At 42.7% G+C, this 26,687-nt stretch overlaps 1 protein-coding gene across 1 annotated transcript in view; it reads left to right on the top strand.

Moving 5' to 3' along the window:
* The window catches only part of LOC122800092 (prolyl endopeptidase), a 1,490,953-nt gene that overhangs the window by 1,023,394 nt on the left and 440,872 nt on the right, over positions 1–26,687 (top strand). Inside the window, 2 exon segments of the mRNA XM_044069645.1 lie at positions 11,366–11,383; positions 21,503–21,538. Coding sequence (XP_043925580.1) covers positions 11,366–11,383; positions 21,503–21,538 — 54 coding nt within the window.

The following is a 26,687-nucleotide window of genomic DNA, read 5'->3' as shown; positions in this document are numbered from 1 at the left end:
ATTTCTTTTTCCTGGTTGTACAATAATGTTGCAGCATGTTTTCACACATTTCTGTGTTCCTCTTGTTGGGAAATTTTTACATAGGTATATAGTCCATCCTGGACTTCTTGACAGATCTTTTCCAAAAGGGCTCTAGTTTATCCACAGTGAAAGTTTACTTGACACCCATTTCCGACTTCCACATTGGACACAGTCAAACTCCCATAGCTTTGCCAAAGATTTCTAAGGCCATTTTGAATTGTCCCTTCTTACCGAGGGCCACCTATAAGGGATCCATTTCCTCCATAGGAAATAACTGTTGTGCTGCTGACCTTAACTGAGGCTCCCTTTCAACCACAGCCACAGTGGATTTAAAATTTCTTTCTTGGAAAACCATTTTTCTGGTGACATTTACTTCTACAAGGATGATTTTTCATAGTTCATAGTAGATTACTAGGCTAACTGCTTAAGAGTCCTTAGAAGTTTGGTCAGTATAACCCAATTTTATCCAGTACATGGCCCCTAGGAGCAAGTGAGTGGCATGGATTTGTGCCTATGCATTAAGTATCTTACAGATTGCACTGTCCATAAGGGACATAGGCGCTACCCCAGGTGTTCATTTGCGATTCCCCATCCATTGATCCAAATTGCATTTGAAGAGGGCCAGAGAAGGGCTCTGCTTAATGTGAATAAGAAGCATGTTCCAAAGAAGGAGCAATCTTGGAGAGACGCATCTCTCTCCAGCATGTTTTGTTCGAGTCACTGACCATGTTTAAATTCCTAGATCATGTAAACCCTCCTGTTGTTTGACTTGCTGATGTGTAGCAGCTCTATCAGGGCTGGATTTGTGAGTCCCTTGTAGGTCAGGCATAGGTTACCCCTTAATAGTCAGTAGAAGACCAAGAAAAGGGATAGGGCTTTTAATCTATCCACATAGGACATGTTATTTACACCCTGTATTTTCTTGGTGCGGAACCTCTGAGGATGCGCCAGCTACTGTAAGTGCATAGTCAAGTATATGCAAAATGGGGCATTGTATTTCATTATTGGTCTAATGAGGGCTGAGTACAGCAAAACTATAAATCTGAAGTAATTGACTTCATTTGGTCATCAACCTGTGGTATTCGGATCTGAGATGTCCACTTCACCAGCTACTGATCCAAGCTCCAAGCTCCTCCCCTTACCCATAATACCCCTCTGTCTCCTTCCTTCCCTCAGATCTCGTTTGCCACTTTCCAAGCCAGCAGCATGGTCTCAAGCACGAAGTGAGTTAGTGTTTTTTTTGGGTAAGTGACCAGCATTTGTGTAGTTGGTTTCGGCTAGTATTGTTTTTTCCTCCCTCACATCCGCTTCTACGTCGGTTAAAAAAAATATATTTTATTAGTCTGTTGTGTTCCCTTCTTATCTCCTCAGTTAGTCTAGTGTCTGTGTGTGTGTGTGTGTGTGTGTGTGTGTTTTCTCAGGCCTTCCTCAGACATGGCTGATGATTCAAAGCCTGTCTTTAGGAAATGTGCAGTGTGTGGCCATAAGCTGTCACCGGCTGATAGCCACACTGTGTGTTGTTTGCTTTGGTGTGCCTCGCCTATCTACTGCCTGCACCATTTCCACAGGATTTAATCCCAGAGCCTACAAAGACAGGAAGGCTAAGTTGGTAATGAAAAGACTTGCCAGCTTTGGGGATGGCGGTCCCCACCTTGTCTTCAGTGGTAGTGGCTGCTATCGTCTCTTCAGCATCTCAGGCCTCCGGGGCTCATACCCCCATTTCCAAACCTTTGGATTCTGACAAAAGGCAGAAGGAAAGGCCCAAGAAGCAGTCCCCTGACTGCTCAAAACATTTGGGGCCTCCGGCCAAGACTAGAACTCCTACAAGGCCTAGCAACCCTCGGCTCCTTTCTCCGAGGTTTTCCCCGGAGCCTACTGTCTCAGGCTCCTTCGAGAGCCTGCCTTCACCGGCACTTCCGGCCGGTGTCGGCTTCTGCGTCCCGGTCTGCCAGCAGTCGTTCATAGTCAGAGATGGACAGGATGATGTGGAAGTTCATCTGCACCCAGATCCAGATGGGGTTTTTGCCAGCCCCCCTCCCTTTGGAGCGGGGGGTTCTCAGTCCTCCTTTTACCCCATCGCTCCTTCTCCAATCCGACCCTTGGTTTTGGAGTACTTGGATCCAAGAGCCCTCTGGGTCGGAAGGCCGGCGCCAATGGTACCTAGTACTTCAACTCCGGCCATGGCCTTGAGCGTGTCTGATCCACTGGATCTGAGCTCTTGGAGCTGTAGCCTCGGTGTCGGCTCAGAGTTTGAGTGCAGTCTCCCCCTCGACATCTTGGTACCAGTGGGCTCGGCTCCAACTCCCCCATCAGACCTGAGGAGGAAGGCTTCCTTGTTAGTTTCTGGGGATGCCCGCTCTCCCCCGGCCTTCAACGTGGTGGAGAGGGTCCTCTCAATGGGGTTGAGGCCTGTGATCATTTCATCTTTGGATTCCACCCCAACTCCCTCGGTTCTGGGTATGGCTCTGACCATCTTATCCTCACCGGGACAGCCTTGATTGATTTGCCCCAGACAGCCCCCATCGGAAAGCAACCCCCCCTCCCCCTGTTTGCAAGTCCACTCTGGAGAGTTCCACCGAAGACATCCCTCCCCCATGCAAAAGGAGACACCTGGACTCCTCCCCAGAGTCCCTCACCAAGAACACCGATTTGGAGGAAGGAGAAGGCTCCACCAGGTCACCCCCGACGACGTCTCCTTTGCCAAAGGGGGGGGGTCCTGCCCCAAAGCTTTCCTCAGAAGAGTCGGTGTTTTTGGAGGCTTTCGGCATGGGCCCATCTACTTCCTGGTTGTCCCTTCCTGCTGGTCCTTTAGTGGCGGTTGCCTGACTGTTTGTCTCTGGAGGCAGTCAGGGGTCATTTTTCGTTGCACCTAATGGCATGGGAGTCCATGTCAGCAGACTTTTGGGTGCTACAAATCATATCCAGAAGCTATTCCATTCCCTTCATGTTACCACCTCTGCCCCTGAAACACCTCCCATACATTTCACCCGCGCAAAGGGAGGTCGCAGCACTTGAAATAGAAAAGCTGCTAAGGAAGCAAGTGATCCAACCCATTCCCCCGGACCAGACATCTATTCCAGGTTCTTTTTAGTGCCAAAAATGGCGGGGGACCTAAGGACCCATTCTGGCTCTTTCAACCTTGAACCCGACAGTTGCCTGAGAAAAGTTCCGAATGGTCACATTGCAGTCCATCCTGCCCTACCTGCAGGAAAACGATTGTATATGCTCCATAGACTTCCAGGACATGTACTATCATATAAAGATGCACAGACGCTCCAGGAGGTTTCTCCGCTTCCGGCTAGGGGCCAGTTATCCATTTCAAGCCCTCCCCTTTTGTCTCACCACAGCCCCCAGGGTTTTCACCAAGGTTATGGCAGTAGTAGCAGCTCACCTGAGGCTTTAGAGAATACAGGTCTACTCATACCTGGACGATTGGTTCCTTGCTGCCCCTACCAAGCGTCTACTTTCTGTAGCGAAAGAATACTTTCTGAGGTTGAGTCTTCTGGAGATCACAGTCAACACAAACAAATCATCTCTGAACCTGGACTAAACTCTGGAATTTATAGGGGGATGACAAGACACAGTGCGGATGAAGGTCTGTCTCACCCTGGAGAGAGTTCAGAGCTTATGTCTCCACGTGTCTTATGTCTTCCAATCTCATCTTCCCTCTATGGATGTGGTATTAAGAGCTCTTGGTTATATGGCAGCCACCGTCACTCTTTTTCCATGCGCTCGCCTACATATGAGGGTTCTGCAGTGGACATTAGCAGTCCAGTTGTCTCTGTTAGATCTACCATTGACCCACCCTATTTGCATAAGCAGGGCTTGCAGGGAGTCTCTCATCTGGTGGATGCACTCCACGTACCTAGTCGAGGGAAGCCCATTTATTGCAGCCCCTCTCCAAGCCACGGTGACCATGGATGCCTCCCCAGCTAGGGTGAGGGAGCATTATTCGGGAAGGACAGTCCAAGGCACGTGGTCTCAGAATGAGACCAAGTTGCATATCAATGTCCTGGAGATGAGGGTGGTCCTTTTAGCGTTGCAGGCCCTCCATGCCTTTCTCCCTCTGGGAACTTTTGCAATACAGTCAGACACAATGTCAGTAGTCTAGTACATCAGCAAGCTTGGAGGAACGACATCTTACCCCCTTAGTCACGAGGCCATGAAAGTGTGGGAATGGGCAATTTCCACTGGCTGCTTTCTAGTAGCAACGCACATTCTGGGGTTGTCCAACATACTAGCGGACAAACTGAGCAGGACTATTCTGATGCCTTAAAAGTGGTCTCTGAATCCTTCTGTAGCAAGGTATGTTTTGCTTGAGTGGGGTCTACCTTGATGCGATCTCTTTGCATCTCCTTCCAACGTGAAATGCAGTGACTTCTTTGCTCTAATTCCCCAACAGGGGGAATCCCCCAGGGACACTCTTATCCATGTTTGGCCTCATGGTCTTCTCTATGCTTACCCTCGTTATCGCTCATACCGAAGTTTCTTCAGAAAGCTCGCAAGCTGGGGAGCAAGTAATCCTCATTTCCCCGTTCCGGCCTCGCCAAGTCTGGTTTCCTTCCCTTTGGTCTCATCTGGTGGTTCCTCCATGGATCGTGGATCCCATTCCAGATCTCATCTCAAACTCCTCGAGGGTTCCTCATCCAGACCTGGTCAGTCTGAAGCTCATTGCTTGGCTGCTCCAGTTCTCTTGATAGCTAGGACTCCCGGTTTAACCTTACCAATTATGTCAGTTCTGGTGGCAACTCACAAATCTTCCACCAGGAAACTTTACCGTAGCAAGTCGAAACATTATTCTATTTGAGCCTCTCAGAGGGACCTGTATCCTTTCACAGCTTCGTTCCCGGCAGTGTTGGAATTCTTGGTGGATATATTCCATCAGGGAGCTAGCTCGTCTATTGTGAAAGTCCAACTGTCTGCCATTTATAACTTCAACATTAGTGAAAACATGGCTTCTTTAGCCACTTCTCGATTTTGTAAAACCTTCCTTAATGGAACATTCCTTTTAAGACCCCCGGTGAAGAACGCTACACCTCCTTGGGACCCCACCTTTGGCTTACAGGCTCTGGTTTCTCCATCCTTTGAGCCCGCAGCTTCAGTGAACCTTCAGATTTTATCTTGGAAAACTGCCTTCCTACTCACTTTGGCTAGGAGGGTATCGTAACTTCAATCACTATAAGTCAAAGCCCTGTACATGGTTTTCCATAAGGACTGGGTTTCTTTACGTGCTAATCCATCCTTTCTTCCCCAAGGTTGTTTCGGAAACCAATATTAACCAAACTATTAACCTTCCTGTTTTCTTTCCAAATTTTCAAAATAAGGGTGAATATAAATTGCATTAATTGGACATACATAGACAATTGAGGTTCTACTTGCTTAGAACTAAGGCTTTTCGCAAGTCCGATCAGTTATTTGTTTTACTGTAGATCCTTCCTGGGCAAACCAATATCTAAAGTGACTATTGCTCAATGGATCTCAGAGTGTATCCTTAGAGTGTACGCAGACAGAGGCATTTCTCCTCCGGGTGAAGTCAAAACACATTCCACCAGGTCCATGGCTACCTCTGCAGCCTTTTGGTCCAGAGTGCCTCTGGATAATATTGTGAACAAAAGAAAATAGATTCCACAAGGCAAAGTTGAAAACACAAATTCCTTTATTCCAATGCAGGGGTAAGCACTTTCACAGATACAATCTGCTTCTCAGACCAAACACAAAAACACACATTAATTGCTCTTAAAAAGATTCAAAACAACCAATCAAAGAATGAGAATGACATCATAATTAAAAGTTCATCATAATAATTAGAATAGATCCTTGAAAGTCACAATAAAATGTGTGTAGAAAAAACATAAACTAATAAGTAAAAAAAGTTACATGTGAATGAAATTATAAATAAGTATAAATACTACTAAAATCTATAGATAAAAATACAAATATATACACACTAAGAACTTAAGAAATATATAGAAAAATACATACATACATATATACATATATATATATATATATATGTTTAGAGAAAGAGAGAGAAAACACATATATGTAAAAATTAGTGTTTCAAAGCCTTAGCCTTAAGAAAAGGCTTAAGGGAAACTCTATTATTTAAACCTGAAGGTTTATCAGCTTGAAACTTCAGGATCCACTTTTGTTCATTAGATTCCATTTTATTTCTAATGTCACCTCCCCTCATAGTACTACGAACAACTTCCAACAATAGAAACTTAAATTTGTGTCCTTCTCCTTTAGCAACATGTACAGCTAAAGCACTGGTTTCTTTGTTGTTTCTAATATCTCTAAGGTGTTCAATTATTCTATTCTTGAACACTCTATTGGTCTTACCTACATAATAAGAAAAACAAACCACACAGTAACAAAAGTAAACAACGTTTTGGGTTTGGCAATCTGCATAAAAATTACTTACTATTTTAAAACCTGAAGGTGGATGGGTAAATTGACCTCCCATATGTATGTGACTGCATGCTGCACACCTTCTACAAGTATATGTACCCAGTCTATCAGATACATGGTAGGGTTGAATATAACTAGACTTATAGCACAATTGTTGTTTGTGTCCTGTTGTTTCTAAATGTAAAGGCCGGTTCATGGCCTATCACTCCCTCCAATTCATGCACAGTGGATAAGATATCCCAGTTGTTTTTAACAGCCTCACATGCTAAACGGATGTCACTAGCAAATGTTAGTGACACCCTAATCTTATTACCGTTAGACCTAAAGGTACTTTCATTGACAGGTGCAGCATTAGTAGCAGAGATCCCACTGCTAGATGCATTAGTATTGGAAGGGAAAAAGAAAGGTCTACATCTATCTTTTCTATATCGCCATGCATCTATGCGAGTGTCAGTAGTCTTACTATCATACCCTCTCTCAATAATCTCTTGCTTAAGATTGTCAAGGGCTAAGCTTAACTTAACATTGTCATTACGGAGTCGCATAATGCGAAAAATCTGGCCCTTAAGTAAATTTAACTTAGTATGGTTGGGATGCATACTCCCATAGTGCAGTATATTATTCTTCCTGACATTTTAAGTAATGTAGTTGATACAGTGCAGAGATCATCCTTTGTGACTTTACCGTTAAGAAAATCTATCTCAGTACTTGAATATTTATGGGTAAACTTCAAAAAGTTCAGTCGATTAGGAAAACAACCAACGTAGGTAGAAAAAATATTGTTGGATAATACATATTTTGTCTCCCAGTTAACCAAAGACAGGTATAGCGTTGTCACTAAACATGCAACTTATTTGGATGCTGCTAAAAATGTAGCACTAGACAATGCAGTTTTACCAGGCTCCACCAGTACTATTCAGTGTGGTCGTTCTTCTGTAGAACTTGCTAACAATTTAGCTAGCTGTAGTAACACTACCAATAAGCCTAATGGAGTATCAATTAAATCTAAACCAACAAAACCATCGCTTTTGAATACTAGTATGATGGAACAGGCTCAAAACGCTTTTGGCCAGACACAGGGTCGTTTTGTACTCTGCATACTATTCGAGATAAGTGCCATACTGTTTTGAGAGACACTAAGACTTTTTCTTAGTGAATTGAGTAACCATAGAGAAATCCTGCTTGGTCATTGCATTTTTGTGACATTAGATATAGAATCATTATTTACTGTAATACCCAATGAGTGGGGTATTGATAACATCAGAGAGTTGATGCATGATAATGGTTTTTCAGATACTAAAGTGAATCGTATTTGTATGTTACTTGAGATAATTCTTGAAAATAATATATTTATCTTTGACAATACATATTACATACAGAAGGTTGGTGTAGCTATGGTCACAGCATGTGCCAACAGCTACGCCAACCTGTCTTTGGTTAACTGGAAGACAAAATATGTATTATCCAACAATGTTTTTTCTACCTACATTGGTTGTTATAAACGTTTTGTGGATGATATTTTTTGCTGTGGCTTGGTACAGAAGCCCAGTTAGAATTTTTTTTGTTTTCTGAATCGACTGAACTTGTTGAAGTTTACCCATAAATATTCTGATAGTCACAAAGGATGATCTCTGTACTGTATCAACTACATTACTTAGAAAGAATGTCAGGAAGAATAATATACTGCACTATGGGAGTATGCATCCCAACCATACTAAGTTAAATTTACTTAAGGGCCAGATTTTTTGCATTATGCGACTCCGTAATGACAATGTTAAGTTAAGCTTAGCCCTTGACAATCTTAAGCAAGAGATTATTGAGAGATTGTATGATAGTAAGACTATTGGCACTCACATAGATGCATGGCGATATAGAAAAGATAGATGTAGACCTTTCTTTTTCCCTTCCAATACTAATGCATCTAGCAGTGAGATCTCGGCTATTAATGCTGCACCTGCTAATGACATCCGTTTAGCATGTGAGGTTGTTAAAAACAACTGGAATATCTTATCCACTGTGCATGAATTGGAGGGAGTGATAGGCCATGAACTGGCATTTAGATTTAGAAACAACAGGACACATAAACAACAATTGCAATAAGTCTAGTTATATTCAACCCTACCATGTATCTGATAGACTGGGTACATATACTTGTAGAAGGTGTGCAGCATGCAGTCACATACATATGGGAGGTCAATTTACCCATCCATCTTCAGGTTTTAAAATAGTAAGTAATTTTTATGCAGATTGCCAAACCCAAAACGTTGTTTACTTTTGTTACTGTGTGGTTTGTTTTTCTTATGTAGGTAAAACCAATAGTGTGTTCAAGAACAGAATACTCTAACATCTTAGAGATATTAGAAACAGCAAAGAAACCAGTGCTTTAGCTGTACATGCTGCTAAAGAAGGAGAAGGGCACAAATTTAAGTTTCTAGTGTTGGAAGTTGTTCGTAGTACTATGAGGGGAGGTGACATTAGAAATGGAATGTAATGAACAAAAGTGGATCCTGAAGTTTCAAGCTGATAAACCTCCAGGTTTAAATAACAGAGTTTCCCTTAAGTCTTTTCTTAAGGCTAAGGCTTTGAAACACTAATTTTTACATATGTGTTTTCTCTCTCTCTCTCTCTCTCTATATATATATATATATATATATATATATATATATATATATATATATGTACGTATTTTTCTATATATTTCTTAAGAAGTTCTTAGTGTGTATATATTTGTATTTTTATCTATAGATTTCAGTAGTATTTATACTTATTTATAATTACATTCACGTGTAACTTATTAGATTGTTTTTTCTACACATTTTATTGTGACTTTCAGGGATCTATTCTAATTATTATGATGAACTTTTAATTATGATGTCATTCTCATTCTAATTTTTTGATTGGTTGTTTTGAATCTTTTTAAGAGCAATTAATGTGTGTTTTTGTGTTTGGTCTGATGAAGCCGATTTTATCTGTGAAAGTGCTTACCCCTGCATTGGAATAAAGGAATTTGTGTTTTCTACTTTGCCTTATGAAACCTATTTGCATTTGTTCACAATTTTTCCTTTTTGGCTTTTGGTTCCATTATTCATTCAGAGTTTCTTTTGGTTTGACTGTCTCTGGATAATATTTGATCTGAAGTAGTTAACTTCATTTGATCATCAACCTGTGAGTTTTGTACCCAATATGGATCGGAGCCAGCAGCATTTCCAAGCTAAGATCCGAGCTCCAAGCTCCTCCCCTTACCCATACTACACTGCAGCCTCCTTTTTAACCATCAGATCTCGTTTGCCGCTGCTTCACCAAAACGTGATCTCTGAACTCCAGGCAGGTAGAGTAGGATTTTCCAGCTTTAACTGTGCAAAAGTCAGTTTAGTGTGCGTGGACAGTGTTTTCCTTCCCTTTCATCCTCCCCTCAGGTTTCCGTTACAAAGTTTTACTACAATTTTTTTATTTTTTTAGTTAGTGTAGGCCTCCCTTTTCCGCCTTTGCTGTGTGTGTTTAGATAGGGCTTTAATTAGCCTTTTTGTTGTTGTGGGGGTTGTGATCTCGGACTCCCAAAAGCTGACTGCCTCCAAATGCACAGAGTGTGGCCATAAGTTGTCCCCGGCTGATGGCCACACTCTGTGCGTCGTGTGTTTGGGGGTTCCCCACCTTTCTTCAGGCTGCAAAATTTGTGCAGCCTTTAACCCACGGGCTCTGTGGGATCGCAGGGCCAAGTTAATTTTGGCTGGGCTTCTCCCGGCAGAATCGGCTTCTTCGTCCTCTACGGCCACAGCTGTGGCCGTATCAGTTTCTGGTCCTCCTCCCCTGTCCGTGACTCACACTCCTGTTTCCAAACAGGGTGACAGAGAGGCCAGGAAGGAGAAGCATAGAGAAAGAGAAAAAGAGAGAGACAAAGATAGGGGTCGTAAGAGACCAGCGGACCCATCAGATCCTTCGGGTTCTCTGTTAAAGTGGTCACTACCCCGGGCAAGACTCCTAAGCCATCTTCCCCTCAGCTCTGTTATCCTAGATTTTCTCTGGAGCCGGAAGAGGAGGTTTAGCCTGCTTCGAGGTCGTCCTCGCATCGACCCTATCGGATGGTGTTGGTGGCGTCCTCCAGATCGACAAGAAGCCTCTCTGTGGCTGACATGGACCGGATGATGAGAAGGTTTTTACAGACTCAGTTGCAGATGGGAGTGTTGCTGGCTCCCACTCCTGTTGGAGTGGGGAGTTTAGCTCCGATGTTTGCACCGATAGCTGCTTCTCCGATCCATCCCCAGGTTTCAGAGTCCTTGGATCTGAGCAGCCCGGGAATCAGGGGGTTGGCACCAATGGTTTCTCCAACCTCTACGCTGGCCATGCCCTTGAGTTTGTCTGATCCGAGCTCTTGGAGCTGTGATTTGGGCGTCTGTTCCAGGGGGATGAGTGTCATCGGCTCCTTTATGGTTTTGACGGTTTACTATTACAAGGTCGAACGGCACTCCTTCGACTGTACTATAGTCGACAATGGAAGGTCATATATGTCGAATGTCGAAGTCAAAAAATCAATCTAGGAACGATGTTAACATGGGTTGAGGTAGGTGTTCGTATTATTCTGAACTACAAACATCTCCCCTACCTCGACCCATGTTGAAACCCATTCCTAGATTGTTTTTTTGAGTTCGCGATTATCAGTTTCGACCTTCCGTTGTCGACTATACGGCAGTCGGAGTGCCGTTCGACCTTGTAATAGTAAACCGTTTGGACATACCATTTCTCTGGGTCTGTCTGTTCTGGATCCAGCTCCGATCCCTTCATCTCATCTGAGGGGCTCGGTTACTCATCCTGCTAGTTTCAGAGAAGCAGGTTCCCCTTCGACGTTGTGGAGAGGGTTCTCTCAGGAGGACCGAGACCCCTCACTCTTTCCTCGTAGTCCGTCCCTGCTCCCTCGCTGCTGTCTTCTGTCATTCAGTCCTCTTAAGGACAGCCTGTGTCTGATGCACTCCAGATGGTCCCCCTTAAGGAATATGAAGCTGTTTGTGAGCCCAACCCCAGGGAGCCCCTCAGAGGAGGTCCCTCACAAATGCAAGTGCAAGAGGAAGCACATGGACTCCCTCGAGTCCCTCACTGAAGATACTGACTTGGAGGAAAGGGGAAGGCTCCCCCAGATCACCTCCCAAAGATGTCTCATTTGGAGACATAATGGAAATCCTCCGTCAGAGGGGAGGTTGGTCCACCCAAAAGCCTTCCTTGGATGAGTCGATATTCCTGTGGACGCATTTGATGCAGGCCCATCTACCTCTTGGGTGCCCCCCAGCTGATCCTCTGGTGGACCTCATTACCACCAGAGCTTGGAATGAGCCAGACACTGTAGAGCCTATACCTAAAAGGCCAGACAAGATTTTGAGCCCTCCTACGGACAAGCCTGCATGGAGTAAGGGTTCCCCAGTTGATACCATAGTAGTGGGGGCGGCCACTAAAAAGAAACTGGTGCAGGGGAGTTCCTCAGTCCATCCGCCAGACAAGGAGTCTAGGGTGACGGATCGACTCGGAAAGCGGATGTATGCTTCAGCTACCTTTGCTATAAAGGCGCTGAACTACATGGCCCACGTGATCAGACTTCAGCACAACCTCGTGACAGAGTACGTTGAGTCCCCCCCGGAGTCCATTTTGGCCAAGGATAAATGCTCATTCTCTGCACATATGGCCACTCTTAAGTCAGTGACTAACACGTCCATGCGTCTACTCTCTCATGCTACCGAGGGAGCCGCTAGGGTGGCTGGGTCTGGCATTGCCATGAAGCATCATGCCTGGCTCTGGCTTTGCGATTTTTCAGAACCTTTCAAGGTGTCCTTCGCGAATGCTCTTTTGACAGTTCGACCCTGTTCAGGAAGACCATCAGATACGCTAGTCCAGAGTGAGAAGGACGGGAAGACGCTGTCGGCCTTGGGGATCTGCTTCTCTAACACCCAAAGGTCCTTTTCCATGAATCAGTGGGAGCAAAAGAAGCTGTGGTTCTGGAAGTCTTAACATTCCCGGGACGCTCCGGACTCTACTTTTCCCCAAGAGACAGAGGGGGACAAGGTGGATGCAGGCCCAGAGGCAGAGGGGGACCGAAGAATTTTGGGTCACTGGAATCTTTTTCCTGATCGACCCGTGCAGCAGCCCTGAGGGGTTGCCCGACTGCTCCACTCTGGAGGCAGTCGGGGAGGGGGGGGGCATTTTTTGAAGCACCTAGCTCAATGGGAGTCAATAACGTCAGACCGTTGGGTGCTTCGGATAATATCCAGAGACTATTCCATTCCCTTTCTGACCACTCCCGTACCTCGAAAGCTCCTCCCAGACGTTCCACCCGCTCAAAGGGAGGTGGCAGCTTTGGAAATAGAAAAGCTGCTAAACAAAAGGGCAATCCAGCCGGTCCCCCCAGACCAGTCCGGATCAGGCATCTATTCCAGGTTCTTTTGGTGCAGAAACTAAAAAACATGAATGTATTCAAAAAACAAAAACATACAACACTGTGTCTGAATGAATTTTGCTGAATAATTTACAATTAATATGTTTTAAAAAACAGAAATATATCTTAAGAAAGAAATATTATTAAAATTTCCCTAAAATAGTTATAAAATATATAACTGTTGTTTACAATAAATGTTGACAACAGCTGTTTTTTGTTTTTTGAATACATTCATGTTTTTAGTTTCCAAAAGAAGATGAGAAACACTAATTTGTGATTGGTGACTAATCAACTCACACTATTTAAATACACTGTTGTTTGACTTGATAAAGCCTGGAATATACCAGGGTCTCATTGTTCTGTTTGAAATTCATTTTTAAAAAGTGAGTGAATAAACTGTTCTAACTTCGCTGGTGGATTATTGCTTCAGCTGGTGGTTCATGACTTCTGCATTATTGGTTTTCCTTGGTTCTGTATTTTTGTTTTCAGGTTCTTTTTGGTGCCAAAGAAGACGGGGGACTTGAGGCCAATTCTCGATCTATCCATGTTGAACCTGTCTGTTGCCAAGGAGAAGTTCTGGATGGTCACCTTACAATCCATCCTGCCGTTCTTGCAGGAGGAAGATTGGATGTGCTCTGTAGACCTCAAGGATGCATACTCCCACATTATGATAGACAGACTATCCAGGAGGTCTCTGCTTTCGACATGGAGAAAATCGCTACCAGTTCAGGGTCTTACCCTTCGGTCTCACCACATTCCCCAGCATGTTTACCAAGGTCATGGCAGTTGTAGCAGCCCACCTGAGGCTTCAGGGCATCAAATTTACTGGGTATCATAATAAACTTTGCGATGTCCTCTCTTCAGCCTGTTCGGATTCTGGACTTCATAGGGGCAAGAATAGATTCTCCCCAGACAGACTTCGGAACCTGACCCTCCATGTCTTGGCACTTGTTCACCCCCAGCAGAGCTAGTTCTGAGGGCCTTAGGGTCCATGGCAGCAGCTATAAATCTGGTTCCTTGCGCACATCTGCACATGAGAGTGTTACAGTGGACGTTACAAGTTTAGTGATCTCTGTTATACCACCCCTGAAGTTACCCGATCTCTCTAAGCAAGGTGTGCAAAACTTCTCTTATCTGGTGGCTTCAACCCCAGGATCTTTGAGAAGGACGGCCCTTTATTGCGACCCTGCCCCAAGCCACGGTGACTATGGACGCCTCCTGTCTAGGGTGGGGGGGGCATTGCTCGGGCAGGACTGTCCAAGGCACGTGGTCCCCAAACTAGACCATTCTGCATATCAGTGCTCTAGAGATGAGGGTGGTCCTTCTAGCGTTGCAAGCCTTTCATGCTTCTCTTCCTCTGGGAACGATTGCATTTCAGTCAGGCAACATGCCAGTGGTCTGGTACATCAACAAACAGGGGGGAACCAATTCCTACCCACTTTGTTGAAAGGCCATGAGTGTGTGGGAATGGGTGATCTCCACCAACCGTTTTCTGATAGCAAAGCACATCCCGGGTTGGGCCAACATTTTTAGCAGACAAACTGAGCAGGACTATCCTTTTACCCTATGAGTGGTCTCTGAACCCTTGTGTAGCGGAACAGATCTTCCTCAAGTGGGGTGTGCCTTGCTGCGATCTCTTCGCATCGCTGTTCAACACTAAGTGCAGTGAGTTTTTTGCTCTGATTCCCCCTCGGGGGGAACCCCCAGAGACACCCTTGTCCTTGCTTGGCCACCTGGTCTTCTTTATGCTTGTCCCCTGCTACCTCTCATGACAAAAATCTTGCAGAAAGCTCATCTGTTGGGGAGCAGTGTTATCCTCAGAGCCCTATTCTGGCTTTGTCAAGTTTGGTCCCCTTGCCCTACGGTCTCATCTAGTAGCTCTGCCCTGGATATTCGATCCCATTTCAGGTCTCATTTGTCATCCCTCCAGAATTCCTTCCCCGAATCTGGACAGCCTCAAACTTACTGTTTGGTTGCTCCAGTTCCATTAATTGCCAGGACTCCTGGACTCTCTTCTCTGTTAAGTCCATTCTGGTGGCGGCACACAAGTCTTCCACCCGGAAGGTGTACCATAGTAAATGGCAGCGTTTTTCCATTTGGGCTTCTCAGAGAGATTTGGATCCGTTTACCACCCCAATTGCAGCGGTATTAGAATTTCTATCTCAGATTTTCCAACAGGGGGCCAGCTGTTCCACTGTTAAGGTCCGGCTGGTGGCTATATCCCATTTTCATGTAGGAGAAAATTCAGGTTCACTAGCTGCTTCTAGGATTTGTAAGACTTTCATCAAAGGCACCTTTTTACTGAGACCTCCGAGTAAGCGTCCTTCCCCTCCGTTGGATTTGACCTTGGTTCTTCAGGCCTTGGTTGCGCCTCCATTCGAACCTGCAATGTCAGTTGATTTAAAATTCTTGTCGTGGAAGACAGCCTTCCTAGTCATCATCACCTCAGCTAGGAGAGTGTCTGAACTTCAAGCCTTGTATATGAAACCCGCATACTTAGTTTTTCATAAGGATAGGTTTCTCTAAGGACAAATCCTTCTTTCCTCCCTAAAGTTGCTTCGGAGTCAAATATCAATCAGTCTATTAATCTCCCAGTATCATTCCCTAATTTTCAAAACAAAGGGGGATACAAGCTTCATTTGTTGGATTTCCACAGACAGTTGCACTTTTATTTACGTAGGACTAAACCCTTTCGTAAGTCTGATCAGCTTTTTGTTTCCTTTGCCAAGCCCTTTTTGGGGAAACCAGTTTCAAAGGTGACTCTTGCTAGATGGATTTCACTTTGTATCCTGCAAGTGTACAAGGATCATGGATTACTAGAACCAGACAGGGTTCATGCTCATTCTACTCATTCTATGGCTACTTCTACTGCATTCTGTCCAGAGTTTCTCCGGATGACATTTGTTCAGCGGCTACCTGGGCTTCCTGTCACATTTTTATTACTCATTATAACTTGGACACGGTGTCTAGAGGAAGGGCGTCTTTTGTTCTGCAGTGCTCCGGAATATCCCTCCATAAGGGCCTCCCAAGGTCTTTGACAGCTGGGGACTCTCTCCCACAGGTTGATGATAAAATGAAGTTAACTACTTCAGATAAAGAAGTTATGTACTCACCATAACGTTCCATCTGAGTAGTTAGACTTCATTTGTCAGCAACCTTCCCCCTGACCTTAGTAGTTTACAATAGTCCTTGGACTCAGATTTACTGGGTCTTGTGAGCCTAGTCTGTGTGATCAGGTCAAGTTATGTGTCTCTGGTTGATGTGTGTCACGTTGTGGGTGGCAAACTCGATCTGAAGGTTAGGAGGAGGTTGCAGTGCATTATGGGTAAGGGGAGGAGCTTGGAGCTCGAATCTTAGCTTGGAAAGCTGCCGGCTCGGATCCATATCGGATCCGAAACCCACAGGTTGCTGACAAATGAAGTCTAACTACTCAGATGGAACATTATGGTGAGTACATAACTTTTTCTGCGGCTGCTTGGTCTTCATCTCACATCTTTGTTTCACATTACAAACTGGACATGATGTCTAGAGGTAGAGCATCCTTTGTCTCAGCAGTGCTCCGGAATATCCTTCCATGAGGGCCACCCAGGTGTTTGCTAGCTGGGGACTCTGTCCCATAGGTTGATGACCAAATGAAGTCAACTTCTTCAGATAAAGAAGTTATGTACTCACCATAACATTCCATCTGAGTAGTTGGACTTCATTTGTCATCAACTGTCCCTCCCTTTCCTCCTGACCTTATCACTATTATCCTACTCTGGTATGTAGAAGGGGGTGCCTGTGTGGCTCTCCTGTTCATGTCTGCTTTAGGTTTTGGGAAGAACCCTTAATGGTAAGGTCTCATTGGGTCAGGCTTATGTTTATGATGCAACAAACTCAATCTGAGGGAAAGAGGGAGACCGGACGGGTATTATGTGTAAGGGGAGGAGCTTGTAGCTCGGATCAGTAGCTGGTGAAGTGGCCTTCTTGAATCTGATCCGAATACCCACAGGTTGATGACAAATGAAGTCCATCTACTCAGATGGAACGTTATGATGAGTACATAACTTCTTTTTTCCTTGAATCTGAATGCCATATGAGTTTTGCCACATTGGACTTCCTCACTACTGTGGACACATGGTGGTTAAAGTATACTGTTAGGGGTATGCTGTTGATGATGTAATTTGCAGGAGTATTTGACTTACCAAAGGGTATGACGATGCATTTTTTTTTGCATTTATTTTTAGGCAAATGTTTTGGCATGAATAGTTTGTCTGATCTAGACCCTCCTGAAGGATATCTACATCCAGACAAGTAGAGTACCTCATGGTTCAGTCCTGGGACTGCTCTTGTTTGGCATCTACTTCTCTGAAGTACAGGCCAACACTAAAGAACACTGGCTAACAAAGTTCGCAGATGACTGCAAACTGGGAGCCATTATTGAATCCCCAAATGATGTGGATATTCTACAAAAGGGCCTTACAGATGTATATGCTTGGTACCGGAGCCATGGGCTCAAGCTCAATGCCAAGAAATGTATAGCTATCCCCTTTGGGAAAAAAACATGTACCCGTGAATTACCACATAGGTGGCAGTACAATAAACACAAAGTGTGATAAGAAACTTTGGGACACAGGTGGACAGTGGTCTCACCTTCGATAACCACATTGCCACAACAGTCAGGAAATCCTATGTGGCACACCTCATCACTAAGGGCTTTTCATCTAGAAAAAAGGAGGTCATTTTCCCACTGTACTCATCCCTCATTAGACCTATTATAGAATACACCGCCTCATTTGGTATGTACCTCTCAAGACATCTGCAGCAACTGGAAAGGCCACAGAAATACCTCACTAAAAGAATCACAGGCATAAAGCAGATGCCCTATGCTGACCGTCTAAAAAAACTCCAGCTGTATTCTGTCACATATTGTCTACTCAGAGGCAATCAAGGCCATGTCAAACCCAAAGCTATTGGACATGCTACACTTAAAGAAATCCCAATCCCTCAGAGCCACATGCCCCAGGGTTCTAAACCTTGTCATCACAATGAACAAAACATGCTGGAGGGATAGGTTCCTGACCCAGAGACTCCCCAGACTCTGGAATAGACTCACCATGCATGTCAAGCAGAGCACCCCTTTGACCCTCTTCAAAAGGAACTTGACGATTGGATGGGAGATGGGAAATTCACCCCGGGGATCCCTTCATTCGGCCTTCTAGAGAGGGGTCCAGGGAAGTAAATATTGTGGGAAGAAATACGCAGGGAATTGTTATGGCTAGGCTTGTATAGGCCCTAGGACCAGTAGCCTAGTACCAACCTATGAACATTGTTGAGTGAAATAGTGATTGCCCCCCTCCCCATCTTACGGTAGTCATCAAACTGTCATCTAGAGGCCTTCCACATTAGCCTTGACATCAGAGAAGTATATTCCGAATAGGAGTGGTCCCAGTACTGAGCCCTATGGCACACCGCTAGTAATTGGCCTCTTGCTGGATCTGAATTCACCCAGCCTGTCTGTAAGCTAGTTGGCTATCCATCTGGTGACTTAGGGATTTATGTTTAGTTTGAGAGGGAATTGTGTCAAACACCTTGGCCAGGTCAGGGTAGGTGGTATGTACTGTTTTACCCTCATCCATGGTCTTCGTGTCTTTATCAAGTATTCACCAGATTCAGTCGCCATGACCTGCCCTTGACAAAGCTGAATTGGTTAAGGTCCAGTGTGTAGAGGTTTTCTATGTCATTATTTATCAGGTCCATGATTTTTCTTTACATGGCATTACAAATAAGACTAGTCAAGCTTATGGGTAAATAATTTCCTAGGTCAGTCGATGGTCCCCCTTTATGCAGAGGGATGACTGTTGCTGATCACCACTCTATCAAGGCAAGGCCAGTCCAGAGGCTGTGGTTATATTGAGATCCTAATGGGCCTGATAAGTCCTGATTTAAGCTGTTTAAGAAACAACCTGGCGTATAGTCAGGCCTCATTGAAGCTATGTTTTTAACTTTAGAGCACATGGTGGCAACCTGTTCTTTGGTGATGATTGGCGGTGGAGTGCTAGAGGCTATTACTTGAGGGAGATCTGGGATTGATGGGGGGGTGAAATTTGAGCTGAATGTCTGCCTGCAGATTTGCTATTTCTTCTGGCCGAGTATAGGTGATGCCATTTACAACTAATTCCATACATTGTTGGATGTTGCTCTTAAGATTGCGGACATAACTGAAAAATGCTTTATGGTTATCCTTAGCTTTGGAGGCTATTTTTACCACAAAGTCTCCTTTCAGAGACTTGAAAGTTTCCCTGATTTGGGAGAGAGCGAAATGTTCCTCATTAGTCTAAGCAAGCAAATCAGGGAAATAGTCAAGTCTCTGAAAGCAGACTTCTTTACATATTCATTTATTTAAAAAAATACTGATTTATTTAAAAAAATACAAGTCCAATCATGTGTGCTGCAATGTATTATAAAAGTAAAAGAAAAATCAGTGACTTGCAATAGAGAAAATGATATGTGCACTGATAATTGGGATAAAAATAGTTCACAAAAAAATTACCGTACTTTTAATAGTAATTTTGAATGGAACTGAAAAAAAAATATGGAATACATTGCATTTGAGTTGATTAACATCAGTTAATGACTTTATTGTTGCTGAGTTTTAATAGACAAGTGCAGGGTCACATATTTCTTGCAATTTTGTTCATCGGTTTCTTTGGTAACTCGGGTGTTGGTGAATGCTGGTGTGTCATCCAAAATGTCGTGGTCTGTCACTTTTGACATGTATCATAGGTTCGCCATCACTGTCCTAGCCCCTAACTAACTGTAACCTTATCCAGCCTGGTAAGAGGGACATCATTGTGCCTTGCAATGGAGTCTCCTGTGACCAGAATATTGGGTTGTAGAGTGTTTTGCATTATGGTCACTGTAGATGAGACAGAGATGTGACTTTGTGTGTTGTGATGGGAATTGTCTTGTCTGTGTGCATGCAGAGTTTCTGAGGACTGCATGTCAGAGGCCTTTGAGGTTTGGGTAAGTTATATGTCACCACCTCCGCACATGAGCGTCTGTGTGTGGTCCTTTGTGGGTGCGGTGAGAGTCACTGACAGTCTATTTGTTGCTTTTTGTGTCCATATGTGAGAGTCTAGCCTGCAGTGTCAATGTGTAACTACATCTCTCACATACTGTCTTGTAAACACTGTCCTGTAAACCTCCACGTATGATTTTCCATAAGGACAGAGTGTCTTAAGAATCACATTTTTCTTCTAAAGGTGGCATCCAAAATTAACCTTAATCAGACCATCAGTTTTGCTAATATTCAATCCAAGAATGTCTAATAAAGGGGGGGTATACCTTCCATTTACTAGATTTCATAGACAACTTGGATTTTATCTACACAGAACTAAGTAATACTAGGAAATCTGATCATATTTTTTGCTTTTTCCAAAGATAAAGGGGGCCAAAGTGTATCAAAGGTTACTCTGTCTAGGTGGCTTTCTGATTCAATAATCTTCATCTGCAATAAGATGGAACTATCCATGCACAAAAATAAATGCTCATTCTGCAGGGGTTATAGAAACCTCTACTGCCTTTGTGCACAGAGTTCCTGTTGACAAGATTTGTGTTGCAACTACTTATGTCTCACTACAAACTGGATGTTCAGTCCTGATCCCATATGTCCTTTGTCTCCAATGTTCTCAGGAATATCCTTTCTTGGTACCCCCAGGTTTTTTGGTAGCTTGGGAATCTGTCCCAACAATTTTAATGGACAAAAACAGTCAACATAATAATAGAAGATAGTTATGTACTTACCATAACAAAAGATCATGTTATCTTGCTCTTGTTCAGTTTAACATCCCCCATCCCACCTTCTGAAATTGTCATCTGGCGCCCCTATTTTGAATGGATGGGTCTCACCAGGGACCTTGTCTTTGACCAGCCCTTGATCACTGTTTTCTATTTATGGCAATTATCTATCCCTTTTCATATACATTAGATTGTTATGAGGATTGTTGTATAATTTTCTGGGTATGATCAGGCAAACTCGATCTAAGGTACATTGCGGAATGTAGGAAATTGTCAGTAACCCTGGATCCACAGCTTCTGAAGGGTGCTGAGGTGTGATCTGATGTCCCAAAGTTTGAACCAGAAGAAAACCAGACAGCACAGATGTATCATCATGGTAAGTACGTAACTTTTTTATATAGAAGGTAGTATGTGTTGGAGTTTTGCAGGAGAGAAAAACTTGACTTGTGCTAAGTGGAGACAAACAGAAGTGGCAGTAAAGGCAAAAAGGCAGAAGGCACTGCATTTTAGTATGCCATTAGTGAAGGTTATTCCCACTTATTCCCTCTGTTATTCTCACTGCACTCCACCTTTTCTCAGCTCATCCCACCATAGCTCTCAACCTTCCAACTCCAAAATGAGGAACACTGCCTCTCGTAATGTGGAACAAATGGGCAAAATGTGGAACACTTACTAATGGCTTACTAACATCTAGGAAGCTCATAGGATGGCTAAAATGTGATATTTTTACTTACAGAACAGATCTTTTAATGAAATAATATGATTCAGTTCTATTTACAATTGATATCAGTAAAACTTCTGCTAACACTAAATGTGTGACAGACCCTGTCAATGTGGAACTTTGAGGAACATGAAGTTTTTCAGACCCCAAATGAGGAACATTCCACGTTATGTGGTACATTTGAGAGGTATGTATCCCACCCTAACCTCCGCTCTGTATATGCCATATCTATACTTCAACACTGTAAGCTAATGTGCTCTATATTAACTCACTGTATATCTACCAAATTACCTTATGTATATTTGTTTCTTATTTCAACATTGTTGAGGTTGCTATCAATGTAAATTTTGCTTGTATTATTTTTGCTGCTTACATTTTAATTTAATTGTGCAGTAAGGTCTTTCTTTTTGCCAGCTGGTGCCTGGGCTATGTCTGAAAAGGATCTTTGGAACAGTGCACTTACACAGTTAACAAATGTAAAAATAAAATAAAATCTGAATGTTGATTGTTGGTGTCAGCCAGAACATCCTCTCTGTGGTAGAGTGTTGTGATAAGAAATGGTCAGTGAAGGACTTCAGTGATGATCGCACACTGATCCAACAGCTTAATTCCAGCTCTTCCAGTGTGAAAAAGAAACTGAGACAATGGCAAGTAATTCTGACAGTTTAAGTATATTCAGTTACTGGCTAGTAAGTACACTGAATGGATGCCAGCAAAAAAAAAAAAACGAGAGCCTGAAAGAAAATCAACCAGAAAAGGTGGAGAAAACACTGACTGGGAAGAATCCTCCAGCTGTTCAGCACATAGAATTCAAGCTCCAGCTTTGGTACAAGACATGGCATCTAGTAATCTTGTGGAAAAAATGAATTAAGTGTGCTCAGAGCTGATTAAAATAAATGAAACATTGAAGGAGTATATCAACTCAAATAACAAAAGGCTGGAAAAATGGAAGAAGCTTTAAAGAGCTATTCAGTTGAACTGATAAAACTTCAAATATAAGAGGACAAAATAATGGAAAGTCTGAGTATGAGACTGCTCAAGAAGAGCAGTTTCAAAAATGGTACTTAGTGGACACAGCAAGCAGGGGAAAACCTTTGATTTTCTGTTGTACCAGAGTAACTGGAAGCAACACACTGTATTAATATTATGAATGCACAAATAAGCAACTGGAATGGTATTTCACAGCAGGATCTGGTAATTGAAAGAGCACATCATGTCAATGCTCCAGACCTACCCATGAGAAAGCAGCCAAGACCTGTATTAGTAAAGATGCAATCCTACCAGCAGAAAGAGATGATCCTGAAAAAACGATGGCAAAAGGGCAAAATATTAAACAATGGAGCCAGTAGTATCTGTGGAAAATGATTATTTACTGTACAGCAGGCAAGAGAGAAGCAAATTTATCTCAGCCATCAAGGACTGTCAATAGGCAGGTATGTGATTTTAAGCTGTTGTATCCAGCTATCTTCAGAAAAATTTTCCTGAAGATTCAGTCATTTTTTGATGTGAAACAGTCTAAGGAGGAAATACAAAAGTTGTCCAACAAAAAGTGTGCCATAACAGAAGGGGACTCTGCTTCTCATTCTTCTGATAATGAAGCACACAGAGAGACTTTGCCAGAGAAACCTTTTCCAGTGTTCCAAAGGAAAATCCTTGAGAAACAGGGAAAAAAAAGCACATGAGTTGACTAGAAGAGTCTGGACTACCTTGGACTTGAACCAGAGTCTGGAGACGAAAAAAAGACCAGCAACACTGAAATAAATGTGAGATTATAAAGCATCGATTGCGTTATGTGAAATATGGCTGTACAAGATAAAGTGGAAAGATTGGACCTTTTGTTGACTTTTCTAAAACTTGTGGGGAACCGGAAAGCATACACTCCACTCCACTTCATGTCACTTGTATGGCACGGCACAGTGGTGCAGCAGTTATTGTTGCCTTACAGCAATAGGTTCTCTGGTTCGATTTTGGCTGGGGTGCCTTCTGTGCAGAGTCTGCATGCCCTTCCCTGCATTTATGTGGGTTTCCTCCGGGTGCTATGGTTTCCTCCCACGTTACGAAGACATGTGTCGAGCATTTCTCTCCGGGCCTCCGCTGAGAATTGGCTCATTCCAAGTTGGACTTTCCCAGTAAACAAATAATAAATAAATAATGTTTAGAGGATACTAAAAGGAAAAGAAAAAGGTAACCAAGTACAGCAGTTTTTGTTCTTGATAGTATTTGTATTAAACATTTCATGATATAAAATGTATTTTATATAGTAAAGCATTTTCAGTTATTGTATGTGATTAAGATACTAAAGTAAACAAGTAATCTTTCTTTTTTAGCCTTAAGAAAAGTAAACATTACAATGTAAAAAAGAAGAAAGGCTGGACAAATCATGCTTAAGTTAATATGCTGCAAGCTTGGGGTATTGAGGTAGGCGAATCAGGTGCAGAGATTATAATCTATGTGGAGTTTATATGTTTTCTTCTTTTATTTTTGTATAGGACAATGTCTGGATTAATGTCCTTGGCATAATCTGATAATTTTTTTGTGGAAGCAAGTAAATAAGAGAACACTGAATGTAATGAAAAGTTTTACTTTAGCAAATTTTCAGTGTGAGGACAACTGTACATTTTGTTTCCATGGAGACGAGCTGACTACAGGGCAAACAGTAAAACTCAGAGCCTTTTTTTTTAAGGCTAAAAGATAATGTTCTCTGAATGTATACAAGCTGTATTTCACATCCGGGATGGAAATAAAGATAAGACAAGAACAGACCACAATTAGTGTAAGAAGGAGCACAAGCTGTAATATGCGTTTTTACATGGATAACCTCAATTTTCGGTAATGCCTATCTGCAGCTGTCAACATTCGACAGTTCTTTCAATCAGGAAGGTTAAACTTCATTATTTAAAGATGTACATAATTTTCTACATTTGTTTTAAGTTAAGAGATTATGAGGATGTTCTGGGAGGGTGTTTTTTCCTAGGGTTTTCATTAAAACAAAATGTCTTGTAAAATGTGACACAAGTTCAAATGGAGATGACAAGTGTATAAAAGATCCACCTGCCAAACATTAGTGGGTGCATGTAACAGAAAAGCTGGAAGTAGACATTTAAAAAAGCTGTCCTGTATAACAGATGGGAATAATAATTTATCATAATAGCTAAATGGTCCATTCTATTTTGGAAGTGAATGACCTCACATATTTGACAAAAAGGATTATTAAATTATATTAAGAAATATAGCAATGCTGCAGCAGGCACATTTGGAAAGAACTGAGCGTATGAATTTGATAAAGAAAGGATTTCATGGTGGATATTGATCAGTGTATCGGACAAAGGAAGAGGGAAGTACTTATACTAATTGCCAGAGGAGCTCCAATAGCAGTAGAGGAGGGGAAAAATAGATGCTTGTAGCTCTGATGTCATTTGATGTCCTTTTCCTTCATTCATTCCTCAACTGATGGGTTTGGATCTGAGAGACTGATCTGACTCTGCCGTTTCTACCAGATCCTCAGATACAAAAATTCTCTAGATCCTCGGTCTACCCATAATGCCCCAGCAATCTAACATACCTCAGATCTCATTTGCCACTATTCAGCTTCAGATGTATATCCTTTCAGTCGCGAGTTTTGGGAGTTAATTTTCAAAATAGTTGAGTTTACCTTTAAAAAAATGTATCCCTACCTTAATTTCACTTTTTTCCATTTCCCTTGCCTTCTTGCTAGTTTCTATAGCTGTTTTCTCCTTTTTAGTTGCTACCATTACCGTTAACAGGGATCTGGACCCCCTGTCTGCCCCTGTATTTGATATACTTGAATTTTTAGCTTTGCTATTCAGTGAAGGGACTAGCTTTTCTGCTATTAAGATCCAGCTGGCTGCCATTTCAGACTTCCATTTAGGCGAATGTAACTCTACCTTAGCTTCTTCTAAATTATGTAAAACATTTGTCAAAGGAGCCTTTTACTTAGATCTCCATTAAAGGAGTCTACTCCTTCAGATTTAATGATTGTGCTTCAGGCCTTGAGCCAAACTCTGTTTGAACCATCAGCCAGGTCTGATCTAAGATTTCCATCTTGGAAAGCCATCTTTCTGGTTGCTGTCACATCAGGTATATGAGTATCTGAACTCCAGGCTGTATCATCCAAATCTCCATACCTGGTTTTCCACAAAGGGATGGTGTCCTTGCTGACCAACCCATCTTTTTTGCTTAAGGTGGCTTCTGAGTCCAACATTAGGAGGTTAATGACCTAGTTAGTTTTCTTTCCAAACTTCTCGCAAACACATTTTGGATTTTATGCACAACTTTGATTTTACCTCCCTAGAACCAAGGATTTCAGGAAAACCAGTTTGTCCCCTCCTCTGCTAACAAATTGGGCAGGCCAGTTTCAAAAATTACTCTGGCCAAATGATTAACTGATTGTATCGCCTTTATCTGTAGTATAAGAGGATTATCCTTGCCTAAGCCTCTTAGAGCTCATTCCACAAGGTCTATAGTGGTCTCTTCAGGTGTTTGGTCAAGGGCTTCCATAGATGACATTTGCGCAACTTGGACTAATACTCGCACTTTGTTGCTCAGTACAAATTGTTTTTATTTTTTAGAAATAGAGCTGCTTTTGGATCTGCAATGATCCAGAATATCCTTCCATGAGGGCCACCCACAGTTCGAGTAGCTGGGGATCTCTGTCCCATCAGTTGAGAAATAAATGAAAAGGACAACATCAGATGAAAAAGTTATGTACGCACCATAACATTCCATCCCTGTTGTCCATTTTCATTCTTCATCAACTTCCTGCCCAGCTGCATCCATCACTTTACTTCTGATACCTTTGTTCTTGTTAGAGCTCCAGCTTCCTTTTCTTATTCTATCTTTATTAAGTTCTTTGAGATGTGGTCCCTTTATATCTAGGGCAGCAAACTTGATCTGAGGTATGTTAGGTTGGCATGGCATTATGACTAAAGGGAAGAGCTCAAGAGTTTTTAGATCCAAGAATCTGGGAGAAATGGCCGAGTTGCATCTGAACCTCAGATCCACACCTGTCAGTTAAGGAAGAATGAAAATGGGCAGCACAGATGGAACGTTATGATGAGTACCTAACATTTTTACTTGTGGTAGTAAAGGGCTATTGGCAAAGGAGGGAGATTACACTGACATGTATTTGTATTCCACGTAAAACTGCTATTATGGAGCTTAAAAAATTGGGAGACCATCAGCTTTCAGGAGGGAGTATTACTATAGATAGGGAATATAATTTGATTTACAACAGTGAGGATATGTGTGGGGGACATAGCAAAAGAGGGTAGACTTCTGAAGATATTTAGAAAAATCTATAAAATGTATGGCTGACCTGTG

This window comes from Protopterus annectens, chromosome 1.part0 (assembly GCF_019279795.1).
Source record: "Protopterus annectens isolate FY-2018-M chromosome 1.part0, PAN1.0, whole genome shotgun sequence".
Classification (NCBI taxonomy): domain Eukaryota; kingdom Metazoa; phylum Chordata; order Ceratodontiformes; family Protopteridae; genus Protopterus; species Protopterus annectens.
The sequence above is the reverse complement of the archived record's forward strand: the minus strand, read 5'-3'. Positions and strand labels throughout refer to the sequence as shown.